Source organism: Elgaria multicarinata, chromosome 11 (genome assembly GCF_023053635.1).
Source record: "Elgaria multicarinata webbii isolate HBS135686 ecotype San Diego chromosome 11, rElgMul1.1.pri, whole genome shotgun sequence".
Taxonomy (NCBI): domain Eukaryota; kingdom Metazoa; phylum Chordata; class Lepidosauria; order Squamata; family Anguidae; genus Elgaria; species Elgaria multicarinata.
In genome coordinates this window covers 38,886,702-38,906,400 of record NC_086181.1, presented here as the reverse complement: position 1 = coordinate 38,906,400, position 19,699 = coordinate 38,886,702, and the positions used below count along the sequence as shown (strand labels likewise).

Below are 19,699 nucleotides of genomic sequence, written 5' to 3'. Positions count from 1 at the left end.
AATTGTCCAAATAATGTATAGAATTGCTAGACCTGGTCCTAATTCTCCAAGCCCACTCGATAAACAAGCTGAACCATTCAAAGGTCAAGTAGGACCCAGAACATCTCATAGGGAGAGCCCTGTCCACAAAGAACATTCCTTGAAAGGAAAATCCTAAAAGCTTGAAATCCTCTGGATGTACAGGCAAAAGGCGGAAGGCATGAGCTGATCCTACCTGTGGAACCTTGTAAAGACCCAAGATGTCTGAGATCCATGAGGAGATATCCGAGCTAAGTCCCCCGATGACTGCTATTAGATTTTTCTGAATGTCACATTTGTAGTTGGGGAGAAATTGATTGGAGTTAAAGAGAAAGTCTAAAGTGGCACGATAGGATGCTGGATGTTCTAAAATGAATATTTTCTTTTCTAGTCTAACAAGCAACTTTTAGCATTTCCAACAGCCTATGGCCCATTTAATATTGACGGGACTCGGCTTTGTATCCAATGCCCTGCATAGAATCACAGAGTTGGAAAGGGTACGACAATGGAAACAACTGATTCCATTGTCGTACTGCTCTAACTGTCAGGAAGTTTTTCCTGATGTCCAGCTGGAATCTGGCTTCCTTTTACTTGAGCCCATTATTCTGTGTCCTGGGAGGATCGAGAAGAGATCCTAGCCCTCCTCTGTGTGACAACCTTTTAAGTATTTGAAGAGTGCTATCATGTCTCCCCTCAATCTTCTCTTCTCCAAGCGAAACATGCCCAGCATTACTGACTGAAATCTGTGAACTGTGCCAATTGAGGACTGTGCCAGCTGAACCGTCACTGTGAACTGTGTCAGCTGAAGACCTTTTTATTCTCTCAGTATTTTAACACTTAATTTTAACTTAAATTTAAATTTAACTGTTCTAACTCTATTTTAATCTTATATCAATTTTGCTGTGTGGTTTTATCCTGGTTGTGCTTTTTATACTGTATTTTGTATTTGTGCTTTTAACCTGTTGTTTGATTTGTTATGGTTTTAATTTTTGTGAACTGCCCAGAGAGCTTCGGCTATTGGGCGGTATAAAAATGTAATAAACAAATAAATAAATAAACAAACTGTGGTGGACAGACCTTAACAAATCTAGGAAATAACAGCATGTTGGCCCTTTGCAAAATTCCAAAATCCATTTTAATGTAATACTTTCATTGCACCAATGAAAAATAATAAAATTGTCTAAAGTTTTGAGTACTTGACATCCCTACATCTGGGAAGAGATTAAAGAAAGCAGGTAAGCTGTGAAACAAAGAAATTTGTCAAATGTTACAACAATTTTGTTGTGATTCGCAGTGCAACAACAACTGTGCTGTAACTTCAGAATGATCCACAGTGACCTCCAGAGTGGAATCAAACAGGAAGTGGGCATAGTTTTCCTTGTTTACAGAGCCGTTCAGTGTGCTAAACTGCCCACATTAGGTTACAATGAAGACAGTGTCACTCCAGAATGTCGGGAGCCATGTGCTTTCTTGTGATCCTTTTCACCAATTGACCCGTGGAGTGTCTATGGCCACCCTTTTCAAAAGGGAGCCTTCAATCATTATCTTTTCTGAAATACACCCAAAACTTTTCTCCTTTTGTCCTAAGAAGCAGAGTAGTGTTTCAATGTTTGTTCAATTTCAATGCTTGTCAATAGTAGTCACAGGAGCAGCCCTTCTGCTTGACTGTCTCTTGGAACTCCTGGCTGGACACCCATCTTTGCAGCTCACCTCGAAACGTTTGTTGTGGAGTCAGTACTGAGGCTTAGCAATGCCTGGACCCCAGGACCTTCTGATTCTACAGACTTGAAAACTCTATGATACCAGGGAATGCTGGTTTCACCCTACTCTTTAGATTTAGCCAGTGCTGCAGTGGTATATTTTGAAAGTGTGGACTCAACTTGAAAATAGGGCTAATTCCTCAAACAGTTGTAATGTTTACTAAGTATACATGTGACAAAGCAAGCATGGTAATCATGTTCAAACAATTGTAGCATTCATTATATATTTAAAACAGAAAAATGGCTCCATGGATTGGTTAATTATTACTTATTTATTCACGTACATGAAGAAAATGATTGGAATAGGAAATATCACACAGTCAAATCTAGATATGCTACTTTAATCACAATTCAGGTTTATGTTCTTGTGTAGGAAGGATACTAAGGCCTTCAATGAAAATATAAATCCTGTATTTACACCTTTCTTCGTATTAGGAGCTCTCTGGTGTTCAACTCAGGTCTCATGACAATAATGTAGCATTTGGGGAAAAAGATGCAGCTGAGTAACCCAGCACTAGAAGCCAAGATGGAGAAGATCTCCACAGTCACCATGTACTTTCCCCTTGTGCTGAGGTAGGTTGGAACAAAGGACACCCACACACTGCAAAAGACTAACATGCTGAAGGTGATGAACTTGGCTTCATTAAAACTGTCAGGCAACTTCCTGGCCAGGAAGGCCACAGTAAAGCTGACAATAGCTAGGAGACCCATGTAACCCAAAACAAAGTAGAACATGACGACTGACCCTTCATTACACAGCAGGACATTTTCTTCAGTCACTGAAGTCATGTCTATATCTGGGAATGGGGGAGAAGTTGCCAGCCACAGAGTACAGATGCCTGCTTGAATACTGGAACACGAGAGGATAATCGAATATGCTAGTCTTTTCCCCACCCATTTCCTTATCTGGGATCCTGGTTTGGTAGCCATGAATGCAAGAACCACAGAGATCGTTTTTGCCAAGATGGTAGAAAGGGACACAGAGAAGATGATGCCAAAAGCAGTTTGTCGAAGAAGGCAGGTCCCCTTTTTAGGCTTTCCAATGAAGGGCAAGGAAGAGTTGAAACACAAGAGGAGGGAGAGGAGGAGGACGTAGGTGAGACTTCGGTTATTTGCTTTGACTATGGCAGTGTCCCGGTGCCTAATGAAGATGCCAAGCACCAGAGCTGTGATGAGAGACCAGAAAAGTACAGAAAACATGGAAATGCTGGCCAAAGTGTCTTTGAAATCTAGGAAATTTGGAATTTTAGGAATGCATTCATTCTTGAATTTGTTTGGATAGTAACCATTTGGACAATTGACACAAATTTCCGTATCTGAAAAACAAACATAAAAAAATAATAATAAAGAACTTTTTTTAAAAGTTAAGTACTGCCTTTCTCGGCTAAGCCATTTCAGGTCACCAAGTTTGTTTTTTAAATACATTGGTAGGATATGAAAACCTTTGCATAACATACTTTTAAATGAATTTACAATTCTGGTATTTTTTCATTAACCTTTTGTTTTAGAGTAGTGTGGCCTGTGTATAATATCATCTAAATATCGGGTGATTTAAATATTTTTATATCCCTTCAACTTTTCAAGCAAACTCGTTCTATGAGAGATGACCTTGGCCCAGCCATTTACTTTTCTTTCAAGCTTTTACATCTCATGAAATCTTCATTATGGTTTATCTAAGTATGCATGGATCCCCAGCTCTACATTAAAGCTACTAATAGGATAGGTAAAACATTGCTTTAAGGGTTTTAAGGCCATTTGTATACCTGCCTTTTTCCCGGGATCGTCCCGGGATCATCCCTGTGCATCCAAATGACACACATTGGATCTCAGGAGCAGGCAGGGATTTATTTATTTATTTATTTATTTATTACATTTCTATACCGCCCAATAGCTGAAGCTCTCTTGGTGGTTCACAAAAATTAAAACCATAATAAAAAAATCAACATGTTAAAAGCAAAATTACAAAATACAGTATAAAAAGCACAGCCAGGATAAAACCACGCAACAAAATTGATATAAGATTAAAATACAGAGTTAGAACAGTAAAATTTAAATTTAAGTTAAAATTAAGTGTTAAAATACTGAGAGAATAAAAAAATTGCCTGGGATAATCCTTAGGTGTAGAAAGGGCCTAAGATACCTCTAAAACAACTGGAGGATATGTTTAAAAAAGAATAGTGCAACTTTGGTGGCTGGTAGAGAAGCTTTGCCCATCCATTTCTTAGGCAATCTTGTTAAGAGCCAGGTGCGTTGTGAAGCAAGGGTGATGAATGGCATGGCTTCTAATCATGTCTCTTATCCTCTTCTTTCACTTCCATCATTAGCTCAGTACCATCCAAGTTTTCTATATATCTTGCTTATTATTGAGAATCATGAAGGATTTGAAACACCCCAGTAGCCTAGTTTGGCTTTGCTGCTGGAGGCTTTTCCAACCTGGAGCACAGACAGTCATACTTAGGCAGTTTCAGTAACAGTAGGCCGTTTCAGTGCAGGTTCAAGTGGAAGAAGAGGAGAAACCAAAATTTGACGAACATCCTGAAGTATCTTTGAAGAAGGGAGGCTTCTTCATATATGCTCCTGTGTCTTCTTTCTTCATTAGGGGTGCAGGGTATCTCTTCCTGCTATTATAGAGGACCAGCTATTACTCCTTTAGAATTTTCTGGGAACTTTATTTTTATTAATGCTAAAATGTGTTATCTATGTTTCTAAAACTGTTTCCGTCAAGGTGGACAAGAGGAAAAGTCAATGAAATTACATCTATCAATTGCAATGCATAAGATTTCAAAAACTCTTGAGAATGTAATTGACAACAGAACATGGAGAAGGGTTGCTTGCCAGTAATATGTATCAGTGATACCATATGTCCTACCATTCTTGTTTGAGAACATCCCATCTGGACATGGAGCACAATCATAGCAGCAAAATTTCTCCCCCTCTATCTTTTTCTTGCTGTAACCCGGATGACAGTTGTCAGTACACTGAGAAAGAGGTGGCACCTATTCGAAGAGCTTAGTATTAACTTGATGTTTGAGGAATTCATTTCACTTCAGATGATCTATTATTATTATTATTATTATTATTATTATTATTATTATTATTATTAATTATTTATTTATTTATATAGCACCATCAATGTACATGGTGCTGTACAGAGTAAAACAGTAAATAGCAAGACCCTGCCGCATAGGCTTACATAGGCTTACATTCTAATAAAATCATAATAAAACAATAAGGAGGGGGAAGAGAATGCAAACAGGCACAGGGTAGGGTAAACAGGCACTGGGTAGGGTAAAACTAACAGTATAAAGTCAGAACAAAATCAAGTTTTAAAAGCTTTAGGAAAAAGAAAAGTTTTTAGCTGAGCTTTAAAAGCTGCGGTTGAACTTGGAGTTCTCAAATGTTCTGGAAGAGCGTTCCAGGCATAAGGGGCAGCAGAAGAAAATGGACGAAGACAAGCAAGGGAAGTAGTGACCCTTGGGCAGGCGAGAAACATGGCATCAGAGATGCGAAGAGCATGAGCGGGGCAATAGTGTGAGATGAGAGAGGAGAGATAGGAAGGAGCTGGACAGTGAAAAGCTTTGTAGGTCAACAGGAGAAGTTTATATTGGATTCTGAAGTGAATTGGAACCCAATGAAGAGATTTCAGAAGTGGAGTTACATGGTCAGAGCGGCGAGCCAAGAAGATGATCTTAGCAGCAGAGTGGTGAACAGAAACCAACGGACTGATGTGAGAAGAAGGAAGGCCAGTGAGAAGAAGGTTGCAGTAGTCCAACCGAGAAATAACCAATGCATGATGAAGAGGAAATTTCACCAGGTTCTCCATATATACAAATGACACCTGCTGAAATTCCCTTTTCTGTGGAACTGTTAAAGATACAGGAGCCCTGTCCTCTTTTTCATATGGTCACCCTTTTAAAACTTCCATTCCTAATCTGATCTAGGATACAAGTAGTTTAGCATTTCATCCCACACCAGTCTCAGAATTCTCATGAAGGTAATGAGGAGCAACATCATCTTTCCTTTCTTCTACTCTTTTTTCTTGTAACGGGGGCTCATTACACCAAGCAGGACATTCCATTATGGAAGCGGTATATAAAGGCAGGAGCCACACCGCTGCCTAATAGTGGTATTGAAGAACACTGACAACAGTTTGGGCCCATTGACCCATACCATACACCGCTTTCATACTGCTATATCCTGCTTTGTGTAGCTCCTGCCTTTTATATACTGCTTTCATAGTGCGTTATCCTGCTTGGTGTAGATGAGGCCTCAGACTCACAAACTCAATGGAAGTGTTAGAGCTTTAAAATAGGCATGTGCTCCGCTCCTATTAGAAGCGCAGAAGCAGGACCGAATTGGCCTGCTCCGCCTTGCCCAGAGGCGGAGTAGAAGAGAACCGCGGACCCCTAGAAGCAAGGCAAAGAGAAGCGACCATTTTCGGAGCGCTTCTCTTTCCGCGGAGCGCTCCGATCGCCATCTTGAAACATTTCGCCCATAGATAACTGGGTTGTTCTGAAAATTCTTGTGCTTAGACAGTCGAGGATGGGGATCATTTTGAGACTACTCTCACCTCTCTGCGTCGTGTGGGTCGCATACTATATTTTTTAAAAAATCGGTTCAACAAACGGACAGCGCGGGTCAAACGGCAGTTTTCGCCCATAGGATTGCATTGCGGAAAAGAATCGGGGATAACTGGGTTGTTTTTTAAGCTATCATTCTGAAAATTCTTGTGCTTAGACAGTCGTGGATGGGGGTCATTTTGAGACTACTCTCAACTTTCTGTGTCCTTTGGTTCGTGTGCTATGTTTTTTTAAAAAATCGGGTACATTTACAATACAAACGGTAGGGTAAACCCGGCTGCGGCGCGGCGGGGTTTATTTGAAGCGATGACAGGCATATTCAACTCCCAATCCTGATGAGAAGTGATCACCTCATGAAGCATCCTCCAATCCCAGCGTTGGAAGGGGGGACTAAGTCAGAGCCACCCTGAGACCTTTCTCCTTTCTGTCTCTTTGTGGGTTCGTGGAGAGAGGAGTTAGTTATAGGTGCTGCTGCTGTGTTTGGACTTTGGAGATAGATTAGGATTTAGCTTGGCGTGTGTGTGTGTGTTTGTTTGCTTCTTTCTGACTTTTAGCTTAGTTTGCTCTGTGTTTTTCCCTTACTTTGATTTAATATAAACTTTATTTTTAAACTTTGGAGTGTGTGTTTGTTTAGTTGGTTGGTTGGTTGTCCCCCCCTCCCCTCTCTTAAAGCCTGACTGTGTTTCATCTTCCTTCCTTCTATATACCAAAAAATACAAAAAAATACCAAAAAAAAAAAAAAATTCTCTATTTCTTCTCTCTGTTACTTGGACTCTGTGTGTGACTGTGTGATTGTATGAGTGTGCTGTGTGTGCAGTGCACTGTTTGTGAAGTGCAACAGCCACTGATTGAGCATTTCAAATCCTGTTTGGGCAAAGCATACACACACTTCTTGTCCCATTTCCCTACAAACAGTAGGATTAGACACATGGATTAGCTTTCATGGTGCCAAGTTTAAGGTTTCTAACATGCAAAATGACAGAGCTATGGAAAGGGGTGTGAATGGGGTGCCCGATTTTCAAAAATTCCCCAAAAATCAGGGGATGATGGGATTGCCTTGAAACTTGGCGTCCATATGGACACATGGATAAGATATCATGGTGCCATGTTTGAGGTTTCTAACATGCAAATTGACATAGTTGTAGAATGGGACAATTTGGGGTGAGTTAAGCCGCGCCAAAAATCAGGGAATTATGGGATTGCCTTGAGTCTGGGCGTCCATGTGGATACATGGATAAGCTATCATGGTGCCGAGTTTGAGGTTTCTAACATGCAAATTGACGGAGCTATCCCAAGGGGTCTGAATGGGGTTCCCGATTTTCAAAAATTCCCCAAAAATCAGGGGATGATGGGATTGCCTTGAAACTTGGCGTCCATGTGGACACATGGATAAGCTATCATGGTGCTGAGTTTGAGGTTTCTAACATGCAAATTGACGGAGCTATCAAAAGGGGTGTGAATTAGGGTTATGGGTGGTGCGTTAGAGGTTATAGCCGCGCCAAAAATCAGGGGATGATGGGACTGCCTTGAGTCTGGGCATGCGTGTGTGTCCCTGGATAAGATCTCATGGCGGTGAGTTTGAGATTTTTAGCGTGCAAATTGACGGAGCTATGGAAAGGGGTGTGAATGGGGTGCCCGATTTTCAAAAATTCCCCAAAAATCAGGGGATGATGGGATTCCCTTGAAACTTGGCGTGCATGTGTATACCCCCATGAGGTGTCATGGTGCCAAACGTGAGGTTTCTAACTTTCACAGAAAAAAGTTGTATACTTTTTAGCTTTCAATGCAAGCCTATGGGGGGAAAAAACGGAGCTCCGATCCGGATCCGGAGCTCCGAGCGGAGCGGAGCGGACATGGGCAGAGTGCGGGCGGGGCGAAGCGGCCCGATCTGAAAATCGCAGATCTGGAAGTGAAGCGGAGTGGGGGGTCCGTGCACACCCCTACTTTAAAGCATTTATTAAAACAATTTAAGAAAGTTACACAGACACACAAACCTCCATTCAGCCAAGCAAATTAAAAGGATATATACTCATCAGTCTGGAAGATTCATGAAGAACAAGATCTTTACTAAGAGAAACACAGACAAACACCCTCTCCCAATGACAAAACTGGTTTTCTCAAGGAAGACCTTGGTCTTAGGCCTAGCAACTTGGCTCAAAGAAATTTCTCCTTCGTGTTCAGACTTAAATACCCTTCTCAAAGACAAAGATCTCCCTCCTAATACTTATTCTAAGTCTATTGGTCCACATCATCAATTTAGATCATCCTCTTCCCAGAATGTTCCATCCCTTCTGATTTACAGTACTCTTGCTTTTCAACTGGTCAACTATGTGGCTTCCTTCTCAGTTCTTCAGGATTTTTTAAACCACAACTCTATCTTTTCATCAGCCTGAACCTTTCACATAGTTCCTTTAACAGGAACACATACAGTTGGTACAAGTCACAAGTTCTTATGACTAATGTCTTGAGCAATATCAAATCATATTTCCAAATCATATTTCATCAGGCCTTATCTACACCAAAGTATCTAACCATTGATACACTGTTTTATGTGTGCATGCCTCCTTGCCCCATTAATATTAAATCATTTCCCCATCACTTGTACATCCATTTAAACCCATTCTATGCCACCCAAAGCTTCATTCGCTATGCTATGCCAACGAACTCTTATAACCCAATGCTTACACATATTCAGTAAAATTGACAATGAAAAAAAAATTCTTCAAGTAGATATTGCACAGAGAAAGAGGTGGCATCTGTCCAAAAAGTATTGCAAGAGGTTAGTATTAAGAAAACGTTTGGCGAGCCCATGACACATATAAATTATCGACCAGGAAACAGGAAGGCAAAAGTCATGGAATATTAGATAACTAAGTGCACAGGTGGTGCATTCATTTAGAGTTATATCCAGTTCACCAAACACTGCATGAACTCTACAATATTTGAATTTCCATACTTAGTCCTTCTCAGATTTCACATGAATGTACCAATGGGTAACACCACTAGTGCATCATAGTCCCTTTCTACACCTAAGGATTATCCCAGGAAAATGGAGGGATCATGCCTGTCTACTCCCGGGATCCCCTGTGTTTCATTTGGATGCACATGAATGATCCCTGGATGATCCCGGGAGGAAAAGGCAGGTGTAGAAATGGCCAAAATCAAAACTTGTCCTGTCAGATGTTGAATATTTGTTACGTTGGGTCTTTTTCAAGTGCAATCTTTACCCACCATATATTGATTTGGCCCTTTGAAAAAGCCATTTCTCCTCTTTCCCACTACAGTGTACCAATGAATTTTGAATTAATTGTGCCTTGTGTAAAGAAATGCACTTCTTTCCCCACCTGAGTCAGGTCTCGGTGCCATTTGATTCTGTCCTCATTAATGGTGAGTCCTTTGCCTGGAGGAGCATGAGGATCCAGCCTTCCCACTTTGACCCTGACACAGGACTTATTTGGGAAGGTGACAAAGTTTGTAATATCAAATCCCCCTTCAAATTCTCCATGTTCATTAAATGTAATTTCATCTCCAGCAGTGTTGTTGAATGAGATTGTCTGAATCAATGAGTGGAGCTAGATGGAGAGAGAAAGCCAATCAAAGGGTTTAGAAAATGTTGTAATATTCTCATGAAGATTGTTCAAATAGGTTTCATGGCTTGGGAAAGAAGTATTAAACATACCACTCCTGCACAAGGAATCCCAATAAATTATTATTATTATTATTATTATTATTATTATTATTATTATTATTACTTATTTATTCAATTTATACCCTGCCTATCTACGAAATAACATATAAGACCCCCACCCCAAATATAAGAAAAAGAAAAGATATAGGTGCTACCTACCTCATTGACATAACATAGGTTAGTTTTTAGGATTCTGGCTACAGCATGTCACTCGATAGACCAAAAATTACACCATGACTGTTGACTTCTGTCATTGTGAAAATGTTACCTGCCAGGGTTCTACATTCTCAGGAAACAATCTTTCTCCACTCTCCATTGTTCTGTGGTTGACTCTAGCCATGTAGAAGGTGTGTAAGGCTTGTGCCACAGTGTAGACAGCATTGTAGATACTGTAGCTGTGGCCGCTCATGTTCATATCAAAAACACCTCCAGGAAGACTCTCCAGCATCTCCTCTCCGGTACATGTTCCACCTATGAGACTCACAATTGAGGGTGAAAATGAACAACAAAATGCTTGTTCCCAGAAATCATGAACAAAACCGTCTTCTTTTTCCCAGAAAGGATTTACAAGCTGAAGAAATTCTTGGAAGCCTTGAAGCTCCATTGATGGAATTGTAAAGGAGATGGCACCATGGAGGAATTGTATATCAAATCCACCAAGTATTACTAAGGTATTCATTATGAAATCAATTTGGGCTGTCGTTATCCATACTTTTGCTGCAGAGAACCTCTCCTTATTCTGAGGAAAAATTAGTGGAAGCATCCTGCTTCCATATATTAAAAATTCCAACCATGTTATGGCTGAAGATTCTCCATGTATAACAACCGCATTGGCTTTGCTCTCCATGAGAGTTTGCAAAAGTCCCAATTTTTCAAAGATGATTTTATGCATATCATGGAGATAAACATTTTTTTCAAATCTTTCTGTGAATGTTGAACAGATTCTGTTCTGCAAAAGCAGAGACTCCATGACCTGCAAGAAATTATCTCCTCCCTCATCCTTCGTAGCCATGAGTACAACCCAGTTCCATCTGAAATGCTGAAATAACTGGACAAGTCCTTGGTATTGCAGGTCTGCATTAGGGACAATGCGGTAAAAGGAAGGGGAATTGGTTTGTTCTTTCACTGCAGACTTAAATGAGCCATATGAAACCTAAAACAAGGAAGGAAAGAGAAGCAAAGAAAAAGAGAGAAAGAATGACATTTCAGAATGTCCTTTTTACCTTAGTACATACAGCTTAGCATATTGAATACAGGTTGCAAAGTTTGGTGAAAAATAGCTGTGTATGGTATTCATTCTTGTGAAGGAGGGGTGTCATGCATTGGTCTGGTGATGTATTGAGCAGCTTGTCACACCGATTAAAGAGGGGTGGTTTTTTTTTGCCCCATATAAGCCTACAGCAGAAAACAGACGATTAGTTTCACTCTGAAGCTAAAATGCTGTAAGTACATCAAGCACTTGAGAGAAATTCTCTTAGAGGGGGCTGTTCCCTTTCAGCATGGGATGTTACCTCACAAGGTTAGACTGTGAGGTTCATCAGACAAGCTTTTTATCACACACTCGCTACTGCCCACTTATGGATATACGTGTGTCCTTTACACATCGTTGTCTACCTCCCACTCCTACAGCTCATTTTTCCATTGCAAAACATACCTCTTTTAATCTATTCCCCCCCTTAAAAATAATGGAATGCAGCACAATCCCTTGCTGTGTGAAGGAGAAGTGGCACGACAAAAAATGCCTCCTGAATGGGCCATGTGGTCTTGGTTTATGAGAGTCAAAAGTGGAGGTGGAGAAGGGTCCGTCATGAAATGCCTGTGTGATGACGCTCTATATGTTAGTACATGGATTGGGACTCTAGCATAGGGAAGGCTAGTGAGATTTGCATCCTTTGCCCCCACTGTAGTCCCAACTTGGATCAGGCCCCTTCATCCCTCCAATTCACATTACCCAAAAAGCTTTAATGTAAATAGCAGGCAAAGGGTTAAAACCCACTATCCTTAATTTAGGATCCTGATCCGTATTAAGTCCCAGTATTTAACTTTAATTGAACAAAGATGAAAAAGCTACATCAGGAAAGTAACATGAAATTCGGCCTTCAGGGAATTTGTGGGATGGAACTCACAGATCAGGAAATTATAATGAACAGGACATCACACCACCTTTTTGAAAGCTGAAATGTAGTATAAGGTTTCCCAAACCTGCTTTTCCTTTCTATGTGGTGGGGAAAAACATCGGGATTGGGACCCATGGGCTGATTTTCATTCCTGAAGGCAGAAATATGTGTGAAGCCATGGTCCCTCTTTGTGTTATCATGCATTCGTAAATTCATGCTCATATATGTGTTCATTCAACCCAGGTTGAGCTGTACAAATAATCTGTACCCTTAATTAAGTTCTACTGGAGTACCTATGTAGTAGGGCTGTGCACACCCCCAATTCAACATATATGCTATGAAATGTGTCCCTGTGTGAGATTACTCTAGACTTACTGATGAACCCAAATTCTGATTGATGTGAAATGTAATTTCCCCTTTCTTTGCCCCCCGCCAATGAATATTTTTCTTGTGCTGCCACTGTCTCCAACTTACTTCTTTGCAGAAAAACATCCCCCACATTTTACATATATAAATATACATAGAGATGCACAACTGGTAGAAGATTCCTCCAGATATTTCTATCCTACCAAAGAATGAATTACAGAGGAGTCTGGAGGAATCACCATGAGCTGATCCTACCTGTGGAACCTTGTAAAGACCTAAGATGTCTGCGATTCGCGAGGAGGCATCAGAACTAAGTCCCCCGATGACTCCTATTAGATTTTTCTGGATGTCACATTTGTAGTTGGGGAGAAACTGATGGGAGTTAAAGAGAAAGTCTAAAGTGGCACGATAGGTCCTCTTTGAATCAGTGTAGCTGTCATAGATGTGGAACCCAAGAGTGACATTGGGCAGGATCTTGGGATTGTCATTGATCTCATCTATGGCAAACACCAAAGCCAGGACATGCTGGTAGAACTTTGTCGACACCCTGCAAAAAGGTAACATGCTGTTTCATAGGAGAGTTAAGTGGTGCACAAGATAAACAAGTGTATGGTGATGCACGTTGCTGCAAACCCCCCCCCCCCCCAACTTTAAGTATAACCTGGTGGGATCTGAGCTGGTGGTGATCAAAGAGGAAAGAAATCTTGGAGTTTTGGTGGAAAGCTCGATGAAAATGTCCACCTAGTGTGTGGCCAGTGTAAAGAAGGCAAACTCCACGTTAGGCATTCTAAGAAAAGGAATTGAGAATAAAACTGCGAGTATCACAATGCCTTTATGCAAATCTATGGTGCAGCCACACCGAATACTGCGTACAGTTCTGGTCACCACACCTAAAAAACGGATATTATAGGGCTGGAAAAAGTGCAGAAAATGTCAACTAAAGTGATTAAGGGGCTGGAGCTTCTCCCCTATGAGGGAAGGTTACAGAAGCTGGGATTGTTCCGCTTGGAAAAAAGAAGGATAAGGGGAGACATGATAAAAGTGTACAACATTATGCATAATGTGGAGAATGGGGATAGGGAGACATTTTTCTCCAATTTCAAAATACTAGAACCGTGGGTCATCCCATGAAGCTGATTGGTGGGAGAGTCAGGACAAATAAAAGGAAGCACTTCTTCACACAGTGCATAGTTAAATTATGGAGTTCACTACCACAAGATGTAGTGATGGTCACTAATTCGGATGGCTTTAAAAGGAGTTTTGATAAATAACTGGAGGAGAAGGCTATCAATGGCTACTACTATTGAAGTTTATGTGCTGCCTCCAGTATCTGAAACAATAAGCCTGTGAGCACCAGCTGCTGGGGTCCTAGTTCTACTAATTATTACACATCTTCTTTTCAAAAATGGATGAAGGAGGTGTCAACATGTCATATCACCCTGTGGAAGAAGGGATCCCATCCAGCAGCACTCCATCCTTCTGTTTCTTTACAAAGATCTACTCCCATTACTTACTAAGACTATAAGTGCTTTGCAGTCTGCCATACAAATCTAAAGAATCACCAAAATAAAAACAGAGATAATTTGGGAAAAGGTGTAGAAGGAGAATTCCTTACATGGGAAAGTTTATCTTCTCCTTAGAAGGATGTCTGAGGAATGACACTTTGGGGGGCAAGTAATGGAGATGAGATGTCACCCCACCGACGAAGAGATCCCCTGGCTGGTACCACTCTTTTGGAATGTAGGGAGGCTGATTTCCACTGCACTTCATGGCGTGCACTTTCCACACCACGTTTGGCAGCAACAGAAGGAGCAGCAGCAGGAGCAACAGCAACACCATCCTCGTGTCAAAGTCCCCTCCACGCATCGGGGCTCCTGTGTCTCTTTCTACATCAACATGGTTGCTACCATCAGTAGGACTTGAACAAGGTGAATGGCAGCAGATTCTGAAAATGGGTCTGAGTGAAGAGAAGTGTGCCCTCTGAATCCTGATGTTCAAAAGTGCAACAAGAGCAACCCTTGAGTGCCAATAGAGCACCACCATCTGAATCTTGAGGTGTGCAATGGAAGAGGGAAAGCGATCCAAAAGACAGAGCCCTGGTTCCCTCTTCTCATGATTCTTAGCAATCAATGGGCCATTGGGGGACTTATACATATTTCAGACTTGCTTGGTGATTTTCTTTTTCCTAGAAAGCTTTTTGAGTTGGTAAATCAATTATAGCAATTGTGATAATTGCAGGGGAGATGAGTACTTCTGCAATGATTTTGGCCTCCATGATGCAACATCAGTAGCAGAAGTGCTGGAATCAACATGTTTGTGTGATCTCCCTGCTACGCTGTGTTGCTTCAGAATGGTGAGGAAGGAAATAGTAGGTGGAATCATGGAGTTGGATGGGACTTCAAAGGTCATCTAGTCCAACCCATGCCAAGGCAGGAAATGTCCTATACTTTACTAAAGCAGGGTCTACACTACTGCTTTCAAACAGTTTATAACAGCAGTGACAACTGTTGGGGCCCAGGACACCCTCCTTATACAGTTTTAAAGCTGTTTTCAAAGTGTCATACCCTGCTTAGTGTAGATCTGGCTTAGGTGAATAAGAGAGTTCACATAAGTAGGTACATTGAGGATGATGCACAGTGACTCTTAGAATGGAAGGGAGCATGCTTGGAATAGGAATTCCATTCCTCCTATAACAGACCTTTTCCTGTTTTTGAAAATGTAAATCAAAGGGCAAATGTAAATCTAACAAGACAAATCCTGCACTAGAACTGTAATTAATTTTAAAATAACAGCACATGATGAATATGTAGGATGCTTGCTGGTTGCGTGTTGGAGGATGAAGCAGTAAATAACACACAGACACAGAGCTTGGATTCAACTTGGGCCTGTTTATTTAACATTAACCGGAGAAATCAACCCTCCCTGGATCTTCATGTGACTGTGCGGGAATTAATCATAACTCAGGCCATACTGCCTGTCCATATGGGCAAGCCACACTCAAAGCGAGCAGCCAGTTAACCCGGCTCCTTGCTTATCAGTCACTTATGTAAGTGTGGGGATACCACCCTGTTCCACCCAAGCTCGCTGCCATAACGATAGTGAGTAGATGAAACAAGAGGGTCTCCAAAGGCATACCATATCCTGACACGTAAGCCGCGGAGCCCCACGGAGCAGGCCGTCTGGATATGCCAATCACCCAAACAGGTGTCGGTGTGCTTACCATCCTAGCTAAACTATGCAATTCCCGCACATCCCTGCCAATGAAGTGAACCAAGTCTCAGCTTAGGTTCACTTCCCCCACCCAGGGAAATAGTACCGCAAACCCACATGGAGATCCTGCAGGAAAATCTCATTTCCAACATCAGAGAGATGCACTCCATCGACCCTGTATAACTCGTGCCTGTCAACAGTTATAGCAGGATGAGGGATGACCTATCCCTGCCTGCCTTGAAAACATATCCTTATTTCCCTATTAACTTTTTTGACTGCCCTATTTAAGCCCTGGGCGTCATTTCCTTCACGCCACTGGTGTCTCGGTAACATGTTGGACCATACAATCCTTGTATCTGGTCAACGTCTCCATATTACCTCAAAGTCTGCTTGGGCCTGTAAAATCAGTGCCTTCCCTTTTAGGAGCCCAAGATCGTTGCCCCCCAGGTGTATAACCAGAACCTGTGGTGGGCAAAAAACAACCTTATCAAAAAACAGCAAACGAAGAAGGCCTCCCCATCTGAGCCCACGCCGCCCAATCCATTGGACCGTGGCTCCAGGTTGTAATGCCAGTTGTGGGCCAACAGCCGCTCCAGAAACTCTGCGACAAGCCCAGAACACCATGCTGTGCCCACAAATCACCACTCTTATGGGGTCTGGCCTCCTCCATAGATCTGTTAAAACAACAACCAACTGTTAACATCTGATTATCTGAACTGGCTACCTATGCACGTAGGTTCTAAATGCCTTGGATCGCCATCTGCCAATGGCTTTAACCTTGTCCTCGTCCATGCAGGCACATGCAGCTGTGGAAGCTGCCCCAGTCCTGAATGAATGGGTTCTAAACTGAACCTCATTCAAACCGATCTGTGATAATGCACGTTTTTCAATCGCCCAAAATTGGTATTTAGTAAGAGGTTTCCCATCCATGTGACAAAAGAGAAAACCCTGGAAGTTACCCCTAAATTTGCAATAGGATAAGATAGCTGCTATTGGGCATAATTTCTCCCTGGATGCAGGAGCCAAGTCCACCCAAACCCCACGACCTTTTTGGTCAGTTTTGGATTACCTTAAATGAAGGCGAACCTTGTTACTGTCTACTTGGAGATCATCCCATTGAAGGGCTCTCTGAGAAGTGTCTTTCTTAGACCCAGCCAATATTTCGCTTACTCTTAAAGCCCCGAAAAATGCTGTAAGAGCTGTGGCATGGTACAAACATTGCCCGAAATTAGAAAAACACAATTTAGCCCATTGGGCATGAAGCCCAAGGAGAATTCCGGGGGGAACAGGCCTACGCTGGTCAGCTATCGGTGGGTTAACCCTTGTCCTACCTTCTAGCATCTTACGCACCCTGAAATCAGCTGTTGTATCTTCCAAACCATTAATCTTTGCTTTGAAAGATAGGCCAGCTAACTTCCGTCTTATCGTCCTAGCAGAATTACCCTTGTGATGCAATGTAGTATTCCAGAAGATGGTCAATAGGTATGGGCCAGATGTCAGGAAGCTCACTTTTTAACCTAAAGGCGCCGAATTCCCTACCTGATCTTTGGTATAGGGCATGAGTTCTGGGGGCCACTGACATCTTCATTGCTTCGAAAGCTTCAGATCTCCAAGATCCCAAAGCACCTTGGGCATGGGATCTGGGGACTGCCTTGCTGTTGGTGCCAACTCCTGGAATCTGGACATCTGGTTACACGACAAAGCATCCGCGAGTCCATTATCGAGTCCATGAATATGGCGTGCATAAAATATCACATTATTCTGTAAGCAACGAAAAGTCATGGCCCTCACTAATCTCATAACCCTGCGATTCTTGGATGTCAATGAATTTATCACATGAACAGTGGCCATATTATCACACCAAAAGTGTACTGAAGCTGAAGAAAGCAGCTCCGCCCATAGCCAAATTGCAACCACAATTGGAAACAGTTCCAAAAAGGTCAAGTTATGGCATATGTCGGACTCTCTCCACTTTCTAGGCCACTGCTGGGCACACCAGCAGTCCTTAAAGATAATGCCAAATCCCAAAGCTCCGGAGGCATCTGACCTAACTTGAAACTGTGATTCCAACAAAATTTCTTATCTCCAGAAAGATATTCTGTTATAACTCTGAAGGAAGGTCAACCAGGCCTCGAGGTCTGCCCGCATATCAGCAGAAACCCTAATGCGATGAAGGGGCCGTTTAGCCCCTTTCAGAGCATCACATAAGCGCCTAAGGAAGGCGCACCCTGGAGCAACTACTCTGCAGGCAAAATTGAGGTGCCCGACTAACTCTTGCAACTGACGCAGAGTCACTTCCTTGGCAGCGTGTGCTGCATCTACTAAATCCCTCAAAGTCCCTAATATCTCCTTTGGGAGATTACAGGATTGCTGGACAGAATCAATGTGGATTCCAAGGAAGGACAAAGCAGTGGTGCGGCCCTCTGTCTTCTCCTGTGCTAACGGGACTCCCAGTTCCTCTGCTAAGGCCTCGAATTCTTCCATGAAGATCTTACATTGATTGGACTGCGAACTCCCTGCAAACAGGAAATTGTCCAAATAATGTATAGAATTGCTAGACCTGGTCCTAATTCTCCAAGCCCACTCGATAAACAAGCTGAACCATTCAAAGGTCAAGTAGGACCCAGAACATCTCATAGGGAGAGCCCTGTCCACAAAGAACTTTCCTTGAAAGGAAAATCCTAAAAGCTTGAAATCCTCTGGATGTACAGGCAAAAGGCGGAAGGCATGAGCTGATCCTACCTGTGGAACCTTGTAAAGACCCAAGATGTCTGAGATCCATGAGGAGATATCCGAGCTAAGTCCCCCGATGACTGCTATTAGATTTTTCTGAATGTCACATTTGTAGTTGGGGAGAAATTGATTGGAGTTAAAGAGAAAGTCTAAAGTGGCATGATAGGATGCTGGATGTTCTAAAATGAATATTTTCTTTTCTAGTCTAACAAGCAACTTTTAGCATTTCCAACAGCCTATGGCCCATTTAATATTGACGGGACTCGGCTTTGTATCCGATGCCCTGCATAGAATCACAGAGTTGGAAGGGGTACGACAATGGAAACAACTGATTCCATTGTCGTACTGCTCTAACTGTCAGGAAGTTTTTCCTGATGTCCAGCTGGAATCTGGCTTCCTTTTACTTGAGCCCATTATTCTGTGTCCTGGGAGGATCGAGAAGAGATCCTAGCCCTCCTCTGTGTGACAACCTTTTAAGTATTTGAAGAGTGCTATCATGTCTCCCCTCAATCTTCTCTTCTCCAAGCGAAACATGCCCAGCATTACTGACTGAAATCTGTGAACTGTGCCAATTGAGGACTGTGCCAGCTGAACCGTCACTGTGAACTGTGTCAGCTGAAGACCTTTTTATTCTCTCAGTATTTTAACACTTAATTTTAACTTAAATTTAAATTTAACTGTTCTAACTCTATTTTAATCTTACATCAATTTTGCTGTGTGGTTTTATCCTGGTTGTGCTTTTTATACTGTATTTTGTATTTGTGCTTTTAACCTGTTGTTTGATTTGTTATGGTTTTAATTTTTGTGAACTGCCCAGAGAGCTTCAGCTATTGGGCGGTATAAAAATGTAATAAACAAATAAATAAATAAACAAACTGTGGTGGACAGACCTTAAAAAATCTAGGAAATAACAGCATGTTGGCCCTTTGCAAAATTCCAAAATCCATTTTAATGTAATACTTTCATTGCACCAATGAAAAATAATAAAATTGTCTAAAGTTTTGAGTACTTGACATCCCTACATCTGGGAAGAGATTAAAGAAAGCAGGTAAGCTGTGAAACAAAGAAATTTGTCAAATGTTACAACAATTTTGTTGTGATTCGCAGTGCAACAACAACTGTGCTGTAGCTTCAGAATGATCCACAGTGACCTCCAGAGTGGAATCAAACAGGAAGTGGGCATAGTTTTCCTTGTTTACAGAGCCGTTCAGTGTGCTAAACTGCCCA

At 41.8% G+C, this 19,699-nt stretch overlaps 1 protein-coding gene across 1 annotated transcript; it reads right to left on the bottom strand.

Annotated features, from left to right (window-relative positions):
* Window positions 1–2,192: 2,192 nt before the first annotated feature.
* On the bottom strand, window positions 2,193–14,395 carry LOC134405808 (vomeronasal type-2 receptor 26-like). Its single transcript, XM_063137059.1, has 6 exons — window positions 14,145–14,395; window positions 12,785–13,076; window positions 10,315–11,199; window positions 9,703–9,930; window positions 4,648–4,756; window positions 2,193–3,094 (listed from the first exon to the last, which is right to left on the bottom strand). Exons 1-6 carry the CDS (start codon window positions 14,393–14,395, stop codon window positions 2,193–2,195), a joined length of 2,667 nt encoding a protein of 888 aa, XP_062993129.1.
* Between the last annotated feature and the right edge of the window lie 5,304 nt (window positions 14,396–19,699).

Coding starts and splice junctions, on each gene's coding strand:
- LOC134405808 (XM_063137059.1), bottom strand. CDS start 14,395: ATGCGTGGAGGGGACTTTGACACGAGGATGGTGTTGCTGTTGCTCCTG. Junction 13,077..14,144: donor GAGAAGATAAACTTTCCCAT/GTAAGGAATTCT, acceptor ACCTTTTTGCAG/GGTGTCGACAAAGTTCTACC. Junction 3,095..4,647: donor GATGTTCTCAAACAAGAATG/GTAGGACATATG, acceptor TTTGTTTTTCAG/ATACGGAAATTTGTGTCAAT.